Source organism: Dendropsophus ebraccatus, chromosome 11 (assembly GCF_027789765.1).
Source record: "Dendropsophus ebraccatus isolate aDenEbr1 chromosome 11, aDenEbr1.pat, whole genome shotgun sequence".
NCBI lineage: Eukaryota > Metazoa > Chordata > Amphibia > Anura > Hylidae > Dendropsophus > Dendropsophus ebraccatus.
This window is the reverse complement of record NC_091464.1, coordinates 11,539,785-11,557,710: the sequence shown is the minus strand read 5'-3', so window position 1 is coordinate 11,557,710 and position 17,926 is coordinate 11,539,785. Positions and strand designations below refer to the sequence as shown.

At 49.4% G+C, this 17,926-nt stretch overlaps 1 protein-coding gene across 1 annotated transcript in view; it reads right to left on the bottom strand.

The window, feature by feature from the left end:
• CTSE (cathepsin E) overlaps positions 1 to 17,926 on the bottom strand; it is a 33,391-nt gene that overhangs the window by 5,356 nt on the left and 10,109 nt on the right. The window contains exons 4-7 of the mRNA XM_069946290.1: positions 14,067 to 14,185; positions 13,129 to 13,328; positions 12,034 to 12,156; positions 11,750 to 11,891 (exon numbers count right to left, since the gene is read on the bottom strand). Coding sequence (XP_069802391.1) covers positions 11,750 to 11,891; positions 12,034 to 12,156; positions 13,129 to 13,328; positions 14,067 to 14,185 — 584 coding nt within the window. The remainder of the gene's footprint in view (positions 1 to 11,749; positions 11,892 to 12,033; positions 12,157 to 13,128; positions 13,329 to 14,066; positions 14,186 to 17,926) is intronic.

Sequence of the window (17,926 nt, the reverse complement as noted above, 5' to 3'; positions counted from 1 at the left end):
TGTCTGTACTACTTCACCCACTGTAATGTCTGTGCTACTTCACCTACTGTAATATCTGTACTACTTCACCCGCTGTAATGTCTGTACTACTTCACCTACTGTAATGTCTGTACTACTTCACCCGCTGTAATGTCTGTACTACTTCACCCACTGTAATATCTGTACTACTTCACCCACTGTAATATCTGTACTACTTCACCCGCTGTAATGTCTGTACTACTTCACCCGCTGTAATGTCTGTACTACTTCACCCGCTGTAACGTCTGTACTACTTCTCCTACTGTAACGTCTGTACTACTTCACCCGCTGTAATATCTGTACTACTTCACCCACTGTAATATCTGTACTACTTCACCCGCTGTAATATCTGTACTACTTTACCCGCTGTAATGTCTGTACTACTTCACCTACTGTAATGTCTGTACTACTTCACCTACTGTAATATCTGTACTACTTCACCTACTGTAATGTCTGTACTACTTCACCTACTGTAATATCTGTACTACTTCACCCGCTGTAATGTCTGTACTACTTCTCCTACTGTAATATCTGTACTACTTCACCCGCTGTAATGTCTGTACTACTTCACCCACTGTAATGTCTGTGCTACTTCACCCACGGTAATATCTGTACTACTTCACCCACTGTAATGTCTGTACTACTTCACCCACTGTAATATCTGTGCTGCTTCACCCACTGTAATGTCTGTACTACTTCACCTACTGTAATATCTGTACTACTTCACCTACTGTAATATCTGTACTACTTCACCCGCTGTAATGTCTGTACTACTTCACCTACTGTAATGTCTGTACTACTTCACAACCTGTAATATCTGTACTACTTCACCCGCTGTAATGTCTGTACTACTTCACCCGCTGTAATGTCTGTACTACTTCACCCTCTGTAATATCTGTACTACTTCACCTACTGTAATATCTGTACTACTTCACCTACTGTAATGTCTGTACTACTTCACCCGCTGTAATGTCTGTACTACTTCACCCACTGTAATGTCTGTACTACTTCACTCACTGTAATGTCTGTACTACTTCACTCACTGTAATGTCTGTACTACTTCACTCACTGTAATGTCTGTACTACTTCACTCACTGTAATGTCTGTACTACTTCACCCGCTGTAATATCTGTACTACTTCACCCACTGTAATATCTGTACTACTTCACCCGCTGTAATGTCTGTACTACTTCACCTACTGTAATATCTGTACTACTTCACCCGCTGTAATGTCTGTACTACTTCACCTACTGTAATGTCTGTGCTACTTCACCTACTGTAATATCTGTACTACTTCACCTACTGTAATGTCTGTACTACTTCACCCGCTGTAATATCTGTACTACTTCACCCACTGTAATATCTGTACTACTTCACCCGCTGTAATGTCTGTACTACTTCACCTACTGTAATATCTGTACTACTTCACCCGCTGTAATGTCTGTACTACTTCACCTACTGTAATGTCTGTGCTACTTCACCTACTGTAATGTCTGTGCTACTTCACCTACTGTAATGTCTGTACTACTTCACCTACTGTAATGTCTGTACTACTTCACCTACTGTAATGTCTGTGCTACATCACCTACTGTAATGTCTGTACTACTTCACCTACTGTAATATCTGTACTACTTCACCCGCTGTAATGTCTGTACTACTTCACCTACTGTAATATCTGTACTACTTTACCCGCTGTAATGTCTGTACTACTTCACCTACTGTAATATCTGTACTACTTCACCCACTGTAATATCTGTACTACTTCACCTACTGTAATATCTGTACTACTTCACCCGCTGTAATATCTGTACTACTTCACCCGCTGTAATGTCTGTACTACTTCACCTGCTGTAATGTCTGTACTACTTCACAACCTGTAATATCTGTACTACTTCACCCGCTGTAATGTCTGTACTACTTCACCCGCTGTAATGTCTGTACTACTTCACCCGCTGTAATGTCTGTACTACTTCACCTACTGTAATGTCTGTACTACTTCACCCGCTGTAATGTCTGTACTACTTCACTCACTGTAATGTCTGTACTACTTCACTCACTGTAATGTCTGTACTACTTCACCTACTGTAAAGGGAGGGCGTAAGCGGGCGCAGTATAGCTGCAGCCCGGACATGAAGGGGTGGGCAATAGGGGGTTAACAGGGCTTAGGTTAGGAGAGCATGAGGGGAACGCATGGTCAGGCTGTGAGAAAAGGGGATGGAGCAGGGGGAGTGGGGATGCGGGCAGAGGCCAATAGGGGGGCAGGGGATAGCGTCAGGGGAGGGGAGCAAGTTGGTAGTATAAAGGCAGGGGGAGGGGTTTTCCTGCTTACCAGCTCCTCTGTCCCGGACCTGAAGCGACGTGCTGCTCCTGCTGTAATGGACCGAGAGGCTTTCTCTGCCTCCCTGTGGGAGGCCGCGGCGCGCCATGGGGCTGAATGGCTGCAGGAGCAGTTCCTGCAGGTACTAGGGGGAACGGGGGGGGCGGCAAGCTCCCAGGGTGCGCGCCCCCCCGTACGCCGCCGGCGCCCGCCGGAGCGGCTGAGCCCCGACTTGCCCCGCCGCTCCCGCCGCGTAGGGAGCCCTGTCCAGGACCCTCCAGCCCCTGCTGTCCGGTCCCCTCCTCTCCGGTCCGGCAGGGCTGCTGGGAGGAATCCCGGAGCGCGGAGGGGTTCCGGTGCGGGGAGAGAGGCACGTGCAGCAGCCTCTGCCTCCTCGGTGCCGGCTGCTGACTCGGGACCTGTTGCGGCTGGCCCCTCCCACCGGCCTGTGCAGGGGGCAGTCAGAGGAAGGAGCGAGTCCTCCTACAGGCCCCATAGGAAGTCTGGGGCGAAGGTGAGCACCCGGGCCCGGCGCCGGCCTGAGGGGGTTTCCCAGGGGGGGGCACCCCTGCCAGCGATTGCAGCGGAAGTGCGGGGGGAGGTCAGGCGGTCCAGGCGGCAAGGGGCCTACCGCAGTGCTTCGCCAGCGACCGTCCCCCTGTTCAGCGGCAGCCCTAATTCGTTGCAGGCGCAGGGGCAGGGTCGGAGCCCGGCCCCTGGCGCCGGGGACATAAGTGAGGACCAGAGGGCTTCATCACCGGACGATGACATCGAGGCCGTGGAAGACGGCGAAGTGGTCAGCGATTCGCCGAGGCGCGTAGCATCCTCTGTCGCGGCTGTTCCGGCGTCCGTCCAGAGTCAGCCTGGTGAGTCACGGTCCATGTCTGTTTTGCCTGTGGCGTGTGGTGTGAGTGGTGGGGGTGCGAGTGGAGCCGGGTTTCAGGGGTCTGTCGGTGGTGGGGGTCAGTTTGCTGGTATGGGGGAGGTGGTTGCGCAGTTTTTGGCTGGTATGCGTGAGATGTGGTCGCAGGGAGCGGGGGCCCGGGGGGGTGTAGGGTCTCCGGTTACTGCCTGGTTGGGGGGTAGCGCTGCGCCTGCGTTATCATCGGCGGTCGGGGCGGCGGGTGGTGCGCTGGTGCCAGTGGCGGCGGGGACCTCCGGGGGAGCGCAAGCAGGCGGAGCAACAACAGCGGGGGTGGGCGCAGCTTCAGAGGTTTCGGTGCGGTTGGATGACGCGGCGCGTGGGGAGGTGTACGTTTGCTTTGAGGGGCCCCTGGGGGCCCACCTCAAGCAGGAGGTACGGGAGAAGATTTGGCGGGGTGAGTACGTGGAAATATTTTCCCTGCTCCCCCTCGACAAATTTAATTTAGATAAGGGAAAGCCTGATGACAGCAAGAAGGAGGAGGAGGAGAAGCGGCGGTATCGGTTGATACCGCGCACTTTTTCTAACTGGCTTCAGGCTTTCGCCATTTTGGCTAGCGTGGTGGGGGAAAAGGCTCCTCAATGCTGCTCGGCCCTGTTTTGCTACCTTGACTCGATAGGCGAAGCTTATCGGGTTTACGGTGGCACGGCATGGCTGCGGTATGACGAGCAGTTCCGGCAGCGCAAGGCGGTTCGCCCATCCCTGAGGTGGGACCATAAGGATATAGCCTTGTGGATGCGGCTAATGACAGCAGCGCGCGCTCCGTCGCAGCCGTTTCGGTCTGGGGCCGGGGGTTCGGCATCATCGACCGGAACCTCGGCCGGCCAGAGGCCAGGGTGTTGCTGGCAATATAACGACGGGCACTGTCGTTTTGGTTCCTCGTGCAAGTTCAAGCATGAGTGCGGAACTTGCGGGGGGAACCACCCCCAGTCGCGATGCTTCAAGAAGCAGAAAGGACGTAGCGGAGAGACTGGCGGTAAAGGGTCGGACGCCAGTGAGCCTAGAGGCGATGCGGCCGTATCTAAATGAGTACCCTGATCGGGCGGCGGCGGAATTATTAGTGTCCGGCTTTCAATGGGGATTTCGGATCCCCTTTTCGAGGGAGGCTCCGATTTTTCGCCCACCAAATCTGAAGTCCGCACGGTTGCGTCCGGACGTGGTGGGCGACAAATTGGGCAAGGAGGTGGCCCTGGGGCGGATGGCGGGTCCGTTTACGGACCCGCCGTGGCCCCACCTGCGGGTTTCTCCTTTAGGGCTGGTGCCCAAGAAGGAACCTAATAAATTCCGGCTAATTCACCATTTGTCTTATCCGGCGGGGTTGTCCGTTAACGATGGGATTGAGCAAGAAGTTTGCTCGGTTTCATACGTGTCGTTTGACAAGGCGGTGGAATGGGTGCGGCGGTGCGGGCCGGGGGCACTAATGGCGAAAACTGACATTGAAGCGGCATTTCGGCTCTTGCCGGTGCATCCTGAATGTTTCCATTTGCTGGGGTGTGTTTGGGAGGGGGCGTACTATGTGGACTGCTGCCTTCCTATGGGGTGCTCAATCTCTTGTTCACATTTCGAGACATTTAGCACCTTTGTGGAATGGGTGGTGCGCAGGGAGTCGGGTTTGCAGTCGGTGTTGCATTACCTGGACGACTTCCTGTGCATTGGTCCGGCACAGTCCACTTGTTGCTCCCTCCTGTTGCATACGGTTGAGCAGGTGGCCCGCAGGTTCGGCATTCCATTGGCACCGGAAAAGACGGAGGGCCCGGCTACGGTCATCCGTTTTTTGGGTATCGAGATAGACTCGGTGGCAATGGAGTGCCGACTGCCTGGTGACAAACTGGTGGAGCTGCGGGAGTTGGTGGGTTGTTTCTTGGAACTGCGCAAGGTTCGCTTGCGGCAGTTGCAATCGCTGCTGGGCAAGCTGAACTTTGCTTGCCGCATTATGCCAATGGGGCGCATTTTTTGCCGGCGGCTAGCGCAGGCCACGGCGGGGGTGCGTTCGCCGATGCATAGGATTCGGCTGACGGCGGATCACAGGGCAGATTTGCAGGTGTGGGCGCAGTTCCTGGTGTGTTTCAATGGACGGTCGGTGTGGAGGGAGGAGTGGATTCGGACTGTGGATATGGAACTGTTCACTGATGCGTCTGGGTCGGTTGGGTTTGGAGCATACTTGAGTGGTGAATGGTTTGCTGGGGAGTGGCCGGATTGTTGGCGGGAGAATGGATGGGTACGTAACCTGGCCCTGTTAGAACTGTTCCCGATTGTGGCTGCGCTTGAAGTGTGGGGTGACAGGTTCCGGAACAAGCGGGTTCGTTTTTGTTGCGACAACTTGGCGGTGGTGCAGGCTGTCAACAGTCTCACGGCATCTTCCCCGCCAGTGGTGCGGTTGCTGCGGCGCCTGGTTTTGCGTGGGCTGGAACTGAATGCGTGGGTGATGGCGTGTCATCTGCCAGGGACTGCTAACTCTATAGCCGATGCACTTTCTCGTTTGCAGTTCGATCGGTTCCGTTTGTTGGCCCCGGAGGCGGAGCAACAGGGGAAGCCCGTTCCGAGCTGTTTGTGGGAAGTGGCATCCGGACAGCGTTTGGTTTGATGCAGCAAGCCGTATCGGGGAGTACGTGGAGGAGTCATTCGGTGGCGTGGCAGGAGTGGCTGAGTTTCTGTGGGCAGTGGGGGGTGGATGGTGTGCGTGGTGAGCTCGTTCCCTTGTTGTTGTGTTTTATTGGTGATTTGTTTGGGGCCGGGGTGTCGGGTGCGGGGATGGTTCGGAAATTGTCAGGGTTGGCGTATTGTTTTAAGTTGCTTGGGGTGCGTGATTGGACGAAGGAGTTTGTAGTCCGGCAGGCGGTGAGGGGGTATCGACGGTCGCGGGTGTCTAGGGACGGGAGACGGCCGGTGTCCTTTGAGGTTTTGGGACGATTGGTGGGGGATCTGGATGGTGTTTGTTTTGATGTTTACGAACGCCTTTTATTTAGGGTGGCCTTTTCGCTTGCCTTCTTTGGGGCGTTCAGGATAGGGGAGTTGGTCAGCTCGTCTTGTGCGGCCCTGGGTGGGATGCAGCTGGCGGATGTGGTGCTGGGGCAGGGATTTGTGTCTTGCTGGTTGCGGCGCTCCAAGACGGACCAAGCGGGTAGGGGGAAGAGGGTGCTGTTGTACGCGGTTCCCGGTTCGGTGGTGTGCCCGGTGGAGAGCGTTCGGTTGTTCAGTGCGGTTCGACCTAGGGGTGCGGGGGGTTCCTTCTTAATTCATAGAGATGGGAGAGCGCTCTCGCGCTTTCAGTTTGTGTCGGTGTTCCGGAAGTGCTTGGCGAGACTGGGCCTTCCGGCACGGGAGTTCGCTTCCCACTCCTTTAGGATTGGGGCGGCGACGGAGGCGGTTCGCTGGGGGTTGGGAGAATCTGTTGTGCGCCAGATTGGTCGGTGGGAGTCTGCTAGGTTTCGGTCCTATGTTAGGTTAGATTTGCTTTGAACGTGTTGTTTGCCCGGGATGTTGCTTTCATGTTGTTGTTGTTTTGTGTTTTGTTTTAGGCCCGGCATGCTTGGTGTGGATTCTCGGCCATTCGTATGTTCGGAGGGGGGCGTGCCGTGCTGACATCCGGGCGGAGGGAAGGCAACTGGGTTTCCCGCGGGCAGAGGTTCAGGTTCACTGGATGGGAATAGGAGGCATGCTGTGGAGTGGAGTTCTGCCGGAGGTCCACTACTATTCCAGGTTGGATAGGCCCCCTGATATTCTGGCCCTTCACGTCGGGGGCAACGACCTCGGCGTCAGATCGTCTAGGGATCTGATTAGAGATATTAAGTGCGATCTGTTGCGTCTTTGGTCGTTGTTCCCCGGCGTGATTGTAGTGTGGTCCGAGATAGTGGCAAGGTTCGTGTGGAAACAAGCGCGCTCTATTGACAAGCTGAATCGGGCACGGGGGCGGGTTAATCGCGAGGTGTCTCGCTTTGTGGCTCGCAATGGGGGCATTGTGGTCCGTCACCGGGAGTTGGAAATCCCTACTACGGGTTTTATGGACAGTGATGGGGTGCACCTTAATGGGGTGGGGATGGATCTGTGGTCTTGTGACATTCAGGACGGGTTGGAAAAGGCCGTTGAGGTGTGGCGGGACTCGCGAGTTCAAGGGGTCGAGCTCGCTCGTGGTGGCGGAGGGGTGGTTGTGGATGGCACTGTGTGAGGAGGTGTTGGAGGTGAGATCTTGAAGGTGGCAAGCCCCTCTCCTTTAGGTTGCAGGGAGATGGGGCATGGTTGGTGGTGCTTACCGCTTAGGCGGAGGAATATTTGTTATATGGGAAGCAGTATTGGGGCATATTTGCCAGCCCTGAGTCGGCGCGGTGCGACAGGGGGACCAATATTTTCATACTGCTGCTGGGCCATCCATGACCTCCCTGATGGGTATGTTATTAGGTTGGGTGGGAGTTATCGGGGTTGAAATAGTTGGTATCATGTTTGACATGTTATTTATTTTTCAATAAAAGGCTGCTGTGGCCATTATTCCAACGTTAGCAGGTGTCATGTCTTCTTTCAAGGTAAAGGGGAGGGTATGGGGATGGGTAAGTTAAGATAATGGTGGGGATGTGTATTAAGGTTATCATTTTAGGTAACCCCCGTAATTTGCCCTGCCCCTAGTCAAGGGAGGGCGTAAGCGGGCGCAGTATAGCTGCAGCCCGGACATGAAGGGGTGGGCAATAGGGGGTTAACAGGGCTTAGGTTAGGAGAGCATGAGGGGAACGCATGGTCAGGCTGTGAGAAAAGGGGATGGAGCAGGGGGAGTGGGGATGCGGGCAGAGGCCAATAGGGGGGCAGGGGATAGCGTCAGGGGAGGGGAGCAAGTTGGTAGTATAAAGGCAGGGGGAGGGGTTTTCCTGCTTACCAGCTCCTCTGTCCCGGACCTGAAGCGCCCGCCCGCCCGCCCTGTTTTTTGGTAGGTGGGTGGTTGGCTGATATTGTTGCACTATTGTCGCGGCAGCTGCGGAGGGGTGGTTGTGGATGGCACTGTGTGAGGAGGTGTTGGAGGTGAGATCTTGAAGGTGGCAAGCCCCTCTCCTTTAGGTTGCAGGGAGATGGGGCATGGTTGGTGGTGCTTACCGCTTAGGCGGAGGAATATTTGTTATATGGGAAGCAGTATTGGGGCATATTTGCCAGCCCTGAGTCGGCGCGGTGCGACAGGGGGACCAATATTTTCATACTGCTGCTGGGCCATCCATGACCTCCCTGATGGGTATGTTATTAGGTTGGGTGGGAGTTATCGGGGTTGAAATAGTTGGTATCATGTTTGACATGTTATTTATTTTTCAATAAAAGGCTGCTGTGGCCATTATTCCAACGTTAGCAGGTGTCATGTCTTCTTTCAAGGTAAAGGGGAGGGTATGGGGATGGGTAAGTTAAGATAATGGTGGGGATGTGTATTAAGGTTATCATTTTAGGTAACCCCCGTAATTTGCCCTGCCCCTAGTCATGTCTGTACTACTTCACCCGCTGTAATATCTGTACTACTTCACCTACTGTAATATCTGTACTACTTCACCCGCTGTAATGTCTGTACTACTTCACCTACTGTAATGTCTGTACTACTTCACCTGCTGTAATGTCTGTACTACTTCACCCGCTGTAATTTCTGTGCTACTTCACCTACTGTAATGTCTGTGCTACTTCACCTACTGTAATGTCTGTACTACTTTACCTACTGTAATGTCTGTACTACTTCACCCGCTGTAATATCTGCGCTACTTCACCTACTGTAATATCTGTACTACTTCACCCGCTGTAATGTCTGTACTACTTCACGCGCTGTAATGTCTGTACTACTTCACCTACTGTAATATCTGTACTACTTCACCTACTGTAATATCTGTACTACTTCACCTACTGTAATATCTGTACTACTTCACCTAATGTAATATCTGTACTACTTCACAACCTGTAATATCTGTACTACTTCACCCGCTGTAATGTCTGTACTACTTCACCTACTGTAATGTCTGTACTACTTCACAACCTGTAATATCTGTACTACTTCACTCACTGTAATGTCTGTACTACTTCACAACCTGTAATATCTGTACTACTTCACCCGCTGTAATGTCTGTACTACTTCACCCGCTGTAATGTCTGTACTACTTCACCTACTGTAATGTCTGTATTACTTCACCCGCTGTAATATCTGTGCTACTTCACCTACTGTAATGTCTGTACTACTTCACCCGCTGTAATATCTGTGCTACTTCACCTACTGTAATATCTGTACTACTTCACCCGCTGTAATGTCTGTACTACATCACCCACTGTAATATCTGTACTACTTCACCCGCTGTAATGTCTGTACTACTTCTCCTACTGTAACGTCTGTACTACTTCACCTACTGTAATGTCTGTACTACTTCACCCGCTGTAATATCTGTACTACTTCACCCGCTGTAATGTCTGTACTACTTCACCTACTGTAATATCTGTACTACTTCACCTACTGTAATGTCTGTACTACTTCACCCGCTGTAATGTCTGTACTACTTCACCTGCTGTAATGTCTGTACTACTTCACCCGCTGTAATGTCTGTACTACATCACCCGCTGTAATGTCTGTACTACTTCACCCACTGTAATATCTGTACTACTTCACCTGCTGTAATGTCTGTACTACTTCACCCGCTGTAATTTCTGTGCTACTTCACCCACTGTAATGTCTGTACTACTTTACCCGCTGTAATATCTGTACTACTTCACCTACTGTAATGTCTGTACTACTTCACCTACTGTAATATCTGTACTACTTCACCTACTGTAATGTCTGTGCTACTTCACCTACTGTAATGTCTGTACTACTTCACCTACTGTAATGTCTGTACTACTTCACCCGCTGTAATATCTGTACTACTTCACCCGCTGTAATATCTGTACTACTTCACCTACTGTAATGTCTGTACTACTTCACCTACTGTAATATCTGTACTACTTCACCTACTGTAATGTCTGTGCTACTTCACCTACTGTAATGTCTGTACTACTTCACCTACTGTAATGTCTGTACTACTTCACCCGCTGTAATATCTGTACTACTTCACCCGCTGTAATATCTGTACTACTTCACCCGCTGTAATGTCTGTACTACTTTACCCGCTGTAATGTCTGTGCTACTTCACCTGCTGTAATGTCTGTACTACTTCACCTACTGTAATGTCTGTGCTACTTCACCTACTGTAATGTCTGTACTACTTCACCCGCTGTAATATCTGTGCTACTTCACCTACTGTAATATCTGTACTACTTCACCCGCTGTAATGTCTGTACTACTTCACCCGCTGTAATGTCTGTACTACTTCACCTACTGTAATGTCTGTACTACTTCACCCACTGTAATGTCTGTACTACTTCACCTGCTGTAATGTCTGTACTACTTCACCCGCTGTAATGTCTGTACTACATCACCCGCTGTAATGTCTGTACTACTTCACCTACTGTAATATCTGTACTACTTCACCCGCTGTAATGTCTGTGCTACTTCACCCGCTGTAATATCTGTACTACTTCACCTACTGTAATATCTGTACTACTTCACCTGCTGTAATGTCTGTACTACTTCACCTACTGTAATATCTGTACTACTTCACCCGCTGTAATGTCTGTACTACTTTACCCGCTGTAATGTCTGTGCTACTTCACCTACTGTAATGTCTGTACTACTTCACCTGCTGTAATGTCTGTACTACTTCACCTACTGTAATATCTGTACTACTTCACCCGCTGTAATATCTGTGCTACTTCACCCGCTGTAATATCTGTGCTACTTCACCTACTGTAATATCTGTACTACTTCACCCGCTGTAATGTCTGTACTACTTTACCCGCTGTAATGTCTAATATCGCTGCATGTGACAGTGCTCGTGCTATATAACTGTGCCCGGTGACCAGGGCTTCTGAAGCCTTGCAGTTCCTGACACAGCCACTGGTGGCCCTATCGCCTCTTTTTGCTGCCAATCAATAAACATGAAAAATAAAGAGACTCTGTCAGCAGGTTTATAGTGTCCTATCTAAGAAAAGTATAAACTAGTGACAGGGAAGCCGAACAGAATGATGTATCACTTACATTGTTCTGTGCAGCTGATCCAGAGATATCCCCCTGAATAACATGGACAATAAATAGTCCTTTCCATTATGTGCGTGTGCTCACTAGTCCTCAATATTCATGAGCACCAGAAAATTCCTACCCACTGGTGATTGTCAGTTATGTCCATGCTGTGTATAGGCAGCCATCTGTCAATCATCAGGAGGGGTATGGCAAGAATCCTATTCCCCTGCATATTAGGAGAACGGCTGAACACAATGCTGTAAATAATACACTGATCTGTTCAGCATTTCTGTCACTAGTTTATGCTGTCCTCACTTAAGATGGCATAAACCTAGTAACAGATTCCCTTTAATAAAGTTATATTACACAGTTATATCATTTAATTGTATTAAAAATAATTTTGTTTAGCTGGAATACCCCTTTAACTTTTGGTTCTTACTTCTCCATCCGTGTCTGTAGCTCCGATGTAGCCTTGCATCTGCAGAATATCAGACGACGGTCCCGTAATCATAGAAGTTCCAGTATCTACAATGGCCTGGCATCCTTCACTGCAAAACGCCACATTTCCTCCTACCAGAATGCTGAACAAACACACAGAACGAATGATGGAATCACCTTAGATTCTTACAATACTCATAGTAATCATGTGCATTCATGTGATCATTGGAAATCTAGCACCAATAAACAACTGAATATGGAGGAGCGCGACCTTCAAAGACCTACCTATCAACTTGGATTTGCCAGTATCCCTGTACAGTAACCGACACCCAGTTCAGCTGTCCTGAGAAACGGGAGATGTCATAGCCACCGAGAACCAGCTCTCCGCCTTCTGAAGAGTTAGGGTCCCTGAGGAATCACATTTACAGGCATTAGTAACAGGAAAGATTACCAGCTTATAAAAACGGCCGACATTGTATATATATTTTTTTTGACAACTATTTTTTGGGAAATTTTTCAAGTGTACAAACCAAGAAAAAATAAAGCAAGTAAACACTGACCGAACAGTCCAGAGCAGTAGAATAAAACAAGAAAACAAAACTAAATTTGCATTAAAAAGACGCTGTGTGAACATAGTCAATGGCTGTACTTCCTGGTAGAGCAGTTGGTAATTCTCTACCTAAGGCTATGTTCACACACTGTCGAAATGACGGTCGATTTTATTGGACGGCTGTCATTTAAGTGCAAATAACAGCTGTTATTTTATAACGTCCGTTGTTTGTTTTGTTGTTGTAGCTGTTATTCTAAAATAACGGACCTTACTTACAGTAAAATGACAGCTGCCCAGTAAAAACGGCTGTCATTTCGACTCTGTTTGAACATAGCCTTAAGCAGTTGCAGAACATCTCATTTCACTGCAGAGTATTGCACAGTGAGGCTGCAGCACCTGCTGCATCCACTCCCTGACTGCTTCTGTTTCAGTAGCTTTATTCAGTACAAGGCAGCATGTTGTAATCTCACCTAACTCTGCCTAACCCCAGGGAGATGGTGATCTGTACTGGAGGGGGCTGGTCACAGATGGTGACATCACTCAGGGGGTGGAGCACAGAGACTAGATTTAGCCACGCCTCCTGTGACATCAAAGGATGATGCATGGAGAGAGGGAGGAGCCAGGGGAGCTGTTCATGGTAAAGCATAAAAACACTCACTGAAGCCAGTACTGTTAGTGATTACACTAAAGTAGTAACTTATTATATCTTGGTGTGATATTTCTATTTAATACAATTTTCTGGTACTGGAGTGCCCCTTTAAGCATGAGCGTCATATGGCATTGTTATTCTTCCTGCCAGGATGATGTCTCCCTGGAGCTGCCAGTCTTACCTGTTCATGTAGACACCAAATACCGGCTGCTCCACTAAATTCTGGGCAATCATATTGTCAAACACTGGTGTGCAGCCATCCACAGCAAGGGAAGGGTACGCCAAACCCAAAATCCCATCAAAATTTGCATATTGGAAGGTCCTGCCAGGCTCCGACACACTCTCTGCAAAGATCTGATTCTGGGTAGTTATACCCTGAACCTGGGAGATAGAAGATATAGAATAGGAAAGGATGCGTCAGATAGATGACACAAAGGCTTCATGAAGAAAGCATATAGATCAGTGGTGTACAACCTGGGGACCTCCCAGCTGTCCCCCGGGCAGCCAAAGGATGTTAGCATAATGGGAATTGTAGTTTTGCAACAGCTAAAGGGCCATAGGTCATGCACCACTGATAGAGATGAACAACTTAAAGGGGTACTCAGGCATTTTTTGTATTTCAAATCAACTGGTGTTTTAAAGTTATAAAGATTTGTAATTTACTTCTATTTAAAAATCGCCAGTCTTCCAGTACTTATCAGCTGCTGTATGTCCCGTAGGAAGTGGTGTATTCTCTCCAGTCTAACACAGTGCTCTCTGCTGCCACCTCTGTCCATGTCAGGAACTGTCCAGAGCAGCAGCAAATCTCCATAGAAAAGCTCTCCAGCTCTGGACAGTTCCTGACATGGACAGAGGTGGCAGCAGAGAGCACTGTGTAAAACTGTAAAGAATACACCACTTCCTGTAGGACATACAGCAGCTGATAAATACTGGAAGACTGAAGATTTTTAAATAGAAGTAAATTACAAATTCATATAACTTTGAAATCAGTTGATTTGAAAGAAAACAAAATTTGCTGGCGTACCCCTTTAAGTAAAATATTTGTACAATTTTCAGTTCAGTATGTGACATCTGGCATTACTTCCTCCCAAAGCCCACCTATAGGTTATAGATACTTACAGTAACTTGATCGATTCCTAATATGCCTGTCATGTTGCCGGTTCCATATTGGATATAGAAGGACTGACCATCTGTCTGATAGGTGGAAGACTTACTGGGCTGGAACCTGTTGTGTTCCACTGTATGAGAGGCACAAATGTTACTACCTGGTTAGTTGTAGCCAATGAATACACTCGATTAGATTTACAATTCGACAACATTATCCAATCTCATCTACACTTGCAGAGACATGTGAGCTGGAACGGACACTGGATAACCCCTCTAAGTAGTAGCCCCTAGAAGACAATGGCTCCTGGACTATCTGCCATTGCGGATAGTATATAGACCGTTTATTACCACTGAGTGCAAACAATTTTTTCTAACATTTTTTGGGCTGAAATAACGTCAGGTTTTTAATACATTTGTTACATCTAGGCCAGCTACATATTGAGCCCCAAACTAAACCCAGCGCTGTAACCCTATAAAGGATATATTATACTATAGACTGATACTATATGTGAGAATGCCATGACCAAGGGCCAAAACTTGTTGGTCTGTGGACTTTTTTACTCAATGAAGACATTCAGATTGACATTCCCCCATGGACTGGCCCTCCTTCATCCAGCACTGCCTCCTAAGGAGACTGGGCCATAGTCCTTATGCTGACTACATGCACAGGAGGAGATGAATAGAGGGGTCACCCGTCCGGGTCACCCACAGGGAATCATATCCAAGGCCAAATCACAATCTAAGGAGGAGTATAAGTCTTAGGGTCTTATTCCACGGGCCGACCAGGGCCCAGTCAACAATGCTAGATTGGCGCTCATTTACTAGGCCTATTCCGCGGCCCGATAATCGTTTAGCGAGGGCTGCAGGGATATCGTTACCTTGCAGCCCTTGTTTAAACATCATACTTTCCCTGGGACCGCCGCGGCCAGTGATTAGCTGAGCGGTCTGTCAGTTCAGACAGGCCGCTCCGAAGCCGCTGCTGCACACAGGACAGGAGAAGGAGCGCAGGAGAAGACCGGCAGCCTGGACAGGTAAAGTGTGATGTTTTTTTTTTGTTTTTTTTTAAAGATTTTATTTTTCAATTTTTGCATAGAGAAGAACCAAAAAGTAAAAAAAACAAAAAAAAAACAAAACAAAGAACAAGACTATATGCATCCACAAGCTGGGAACAGAAACAATTGACACCATAACACGAACATCGGGTCAATACAGGAGCTATGCAGTCGAGCATCAGTATAACGAGCAGTCTAAGCGTACTAGTCCATCTGGAACAGACTGCCAGGAGAATGCTGAGTCCCAGCCAGTGGAGGAATAACCTTAGGACAAACAACACACACACAGCCACACATTCATACTACCGCGCACCCCCCCTACCCCAAAACACCAACCGCCCAGGCTCTCAACCTGTCGTGTCGTCCAGCATCAACCAATGTATCCATATTTTTTTGAATTTCTGTGGGCATTTACGACTTTCATACAGTATTTGAAATAAGGGAACATAAGTGTTGATCAATTGAATCCACCTGCTCAGGGCAGGGGGCTCCGTGCTCTTCCATTCCATAACCACTATTTTTTTGGCACAGAAGAGGAGGAAACGAATAAACATCCTATAATACTTATTCTGTGTAATGTCATTAATTAAGCCTAACAGGCACACTGCCGGGGTATAGACTGAGGGGAAGTCAAATTTGTCAGAAAGGAAGCAGAGGACTGAACGCCAAAAGGGCTGAATCCTAGGGCACTCCCAGACGGCATGCATAAATGTTCCCACTGCTTCTTGGCACCTAAAGCAAGCGTCCGTAGGTAACACCCCCATTTTTTTGAGCCGCTCAGGGGTATAGTACGTTCGTTGCAGATACCTAAATTGAATAAGGCGGTCTCTGGCACTAACCACCGTGGGGTAATATGTGTGTATCACCTCCTTCCATCTCTCCTCTGATAGAGACGGTATGTCCCTCACCCATTGGAGAAACGCCTTATGGAAAGGAGAACCTTCCTGCGGGTTCAACAGTAAGTAACCCTGGGTCAGGGGCTTAGAGAGGTCGGTGGTGCCCAGAAGCTCCTCAGCAGGGGAGAATTTTTGTGGAACATTCAGGTTCCCAAACTGGGCTTTAATAGCGTGGCGTGGCTGAAGGTAGTGGAAAAAGGCTGTACGGGGGATGTCATATTTGTCCCGTAATATATCAAAGGAATAAAACTCAAAATCAGGGGAAAAGAGATGAGCCAGGTAACGAACACCATGCTTACCCCACAGCACCGCGCCCGGCAAGTTCAGCAGATTTGGAAGGCGCGGGTTAAGCCACAGGGGGGTTCTAGGGGAGGGTAGAGGGGAAGGAAGAAGCCTGTGCACCACCGACCATACTCTGAGAACCGTACGGATGGGAGTTAGCCAGCGAGAGGAAGGTGTGAATCTGTACAGGGCATTGACAAGGCCTTCATAAGACCCCAGCAAGGCTCCCGCCAGAGCAACCGCAGTGTTGCCCAGGTCCAAATCGAGCCACCAGTGCGCATATACTAATTGGGAGGCCAAAAAATATTGATACATGTTTGGAGCTGCCAGGCCTCCCCGATGTTTAGGCGCCTGAAGGGAGATAAGACCTATTCGAGGAGACTTACCCTGCCAATAGAAGGATCTCAGTAACCCGTCCACACGTGTAAAGAATCCCTTGGGGGGAAATACAGGGGAAACATGAAAGAGGTAAAGGAATTTGGGAAGGAAAATCATTTTAAAAATATTAATCCTGCCTAGGAGAGAAAGCGGGAGCGATTCCCATTTGCGAAGGCTCCGCTCTACCGACGTCAGGAGAGGGGTCAGGTTGAGGGCCATATAATCGTCCACAGAGGCTGTGACCTCAGCACCTAGATACCTAAATTGCCGTGCCGCTGTTACTTGCCCGGGCAGGTTACACGGCAGGGGGAGGGAGGTGTCCAGAGGCATCAAAACAGATTTAGACCAATTGACCACCAATCCTGAGAGGGCCCCAAAGCGGTCTATAAGCTCCATAAGGGACTGGAGGGAGGGGCCAGCATCAGCCAGGTAGACCAGGGTGTCATCAGCATATAAAGACACTTTCTCCACCAGGGACCGTCGGGACATACCCACCACCGAGGAGGAGGCACGCACAGCCGCCGCCAGCGGTTCAATGGCAAGAGCAAAGAGGAGGGGTGAGAGCGGGCACCCCTGCCTAGTTCCCCTACCGAGCGGAAAGGAGGCTGATATATCTAGATTAGTACGGATTTTTGCAGTAGGAGCAGTGTAAAGAAGACGTACCCAGGCCCGAAAGACCGGCCCAAAGCGGAGTCTACCAAGGAGGGACCAGAGATACTGCCATTCAACCGAATCGAAGGCTTTTTGTATGTCTAGGCTGAGCACACAGCCAGGAACAGGGTCGTCCTTACTGGCCGCGATATTCAGGTACAGACGAGACAAATTAATATCTGTGGCCCTCCCCGGCATGAAACCCGTCTGGTCCGGGTGGACAATTGATTGAATTACCCCATTAAGTCTAGTGGCGAGGACTTTGGCCAGGATTTTAACGTCTATATTCAGGAGTGATATGGGTCTATAGGAGGACGGAAGGAGCGGGTCTTTGTTGGGTTTGAGCAACAAGATAATTAGGGCTTCTCTGAGGGAGTCCGGTAGGACCCGTGACTGCAAGGAGTCATTGTACATATTGAGGAGAAGAGGGGCCAGCGAGTCTGCATTGATTTTATACCATTCTATGGTCAGTCCATCTATCCCAGGGGTTTTCCCAACGGGCATCGTTTTAATGGCTGCTAGAATTTCTTCAGTAGTGATAGGAGAGTCCAGGGTTTCCGACTGGGAAGCCCCAAGGGGCGTGAGAGGGACGGAATCAAAGAAGGCAGTATAT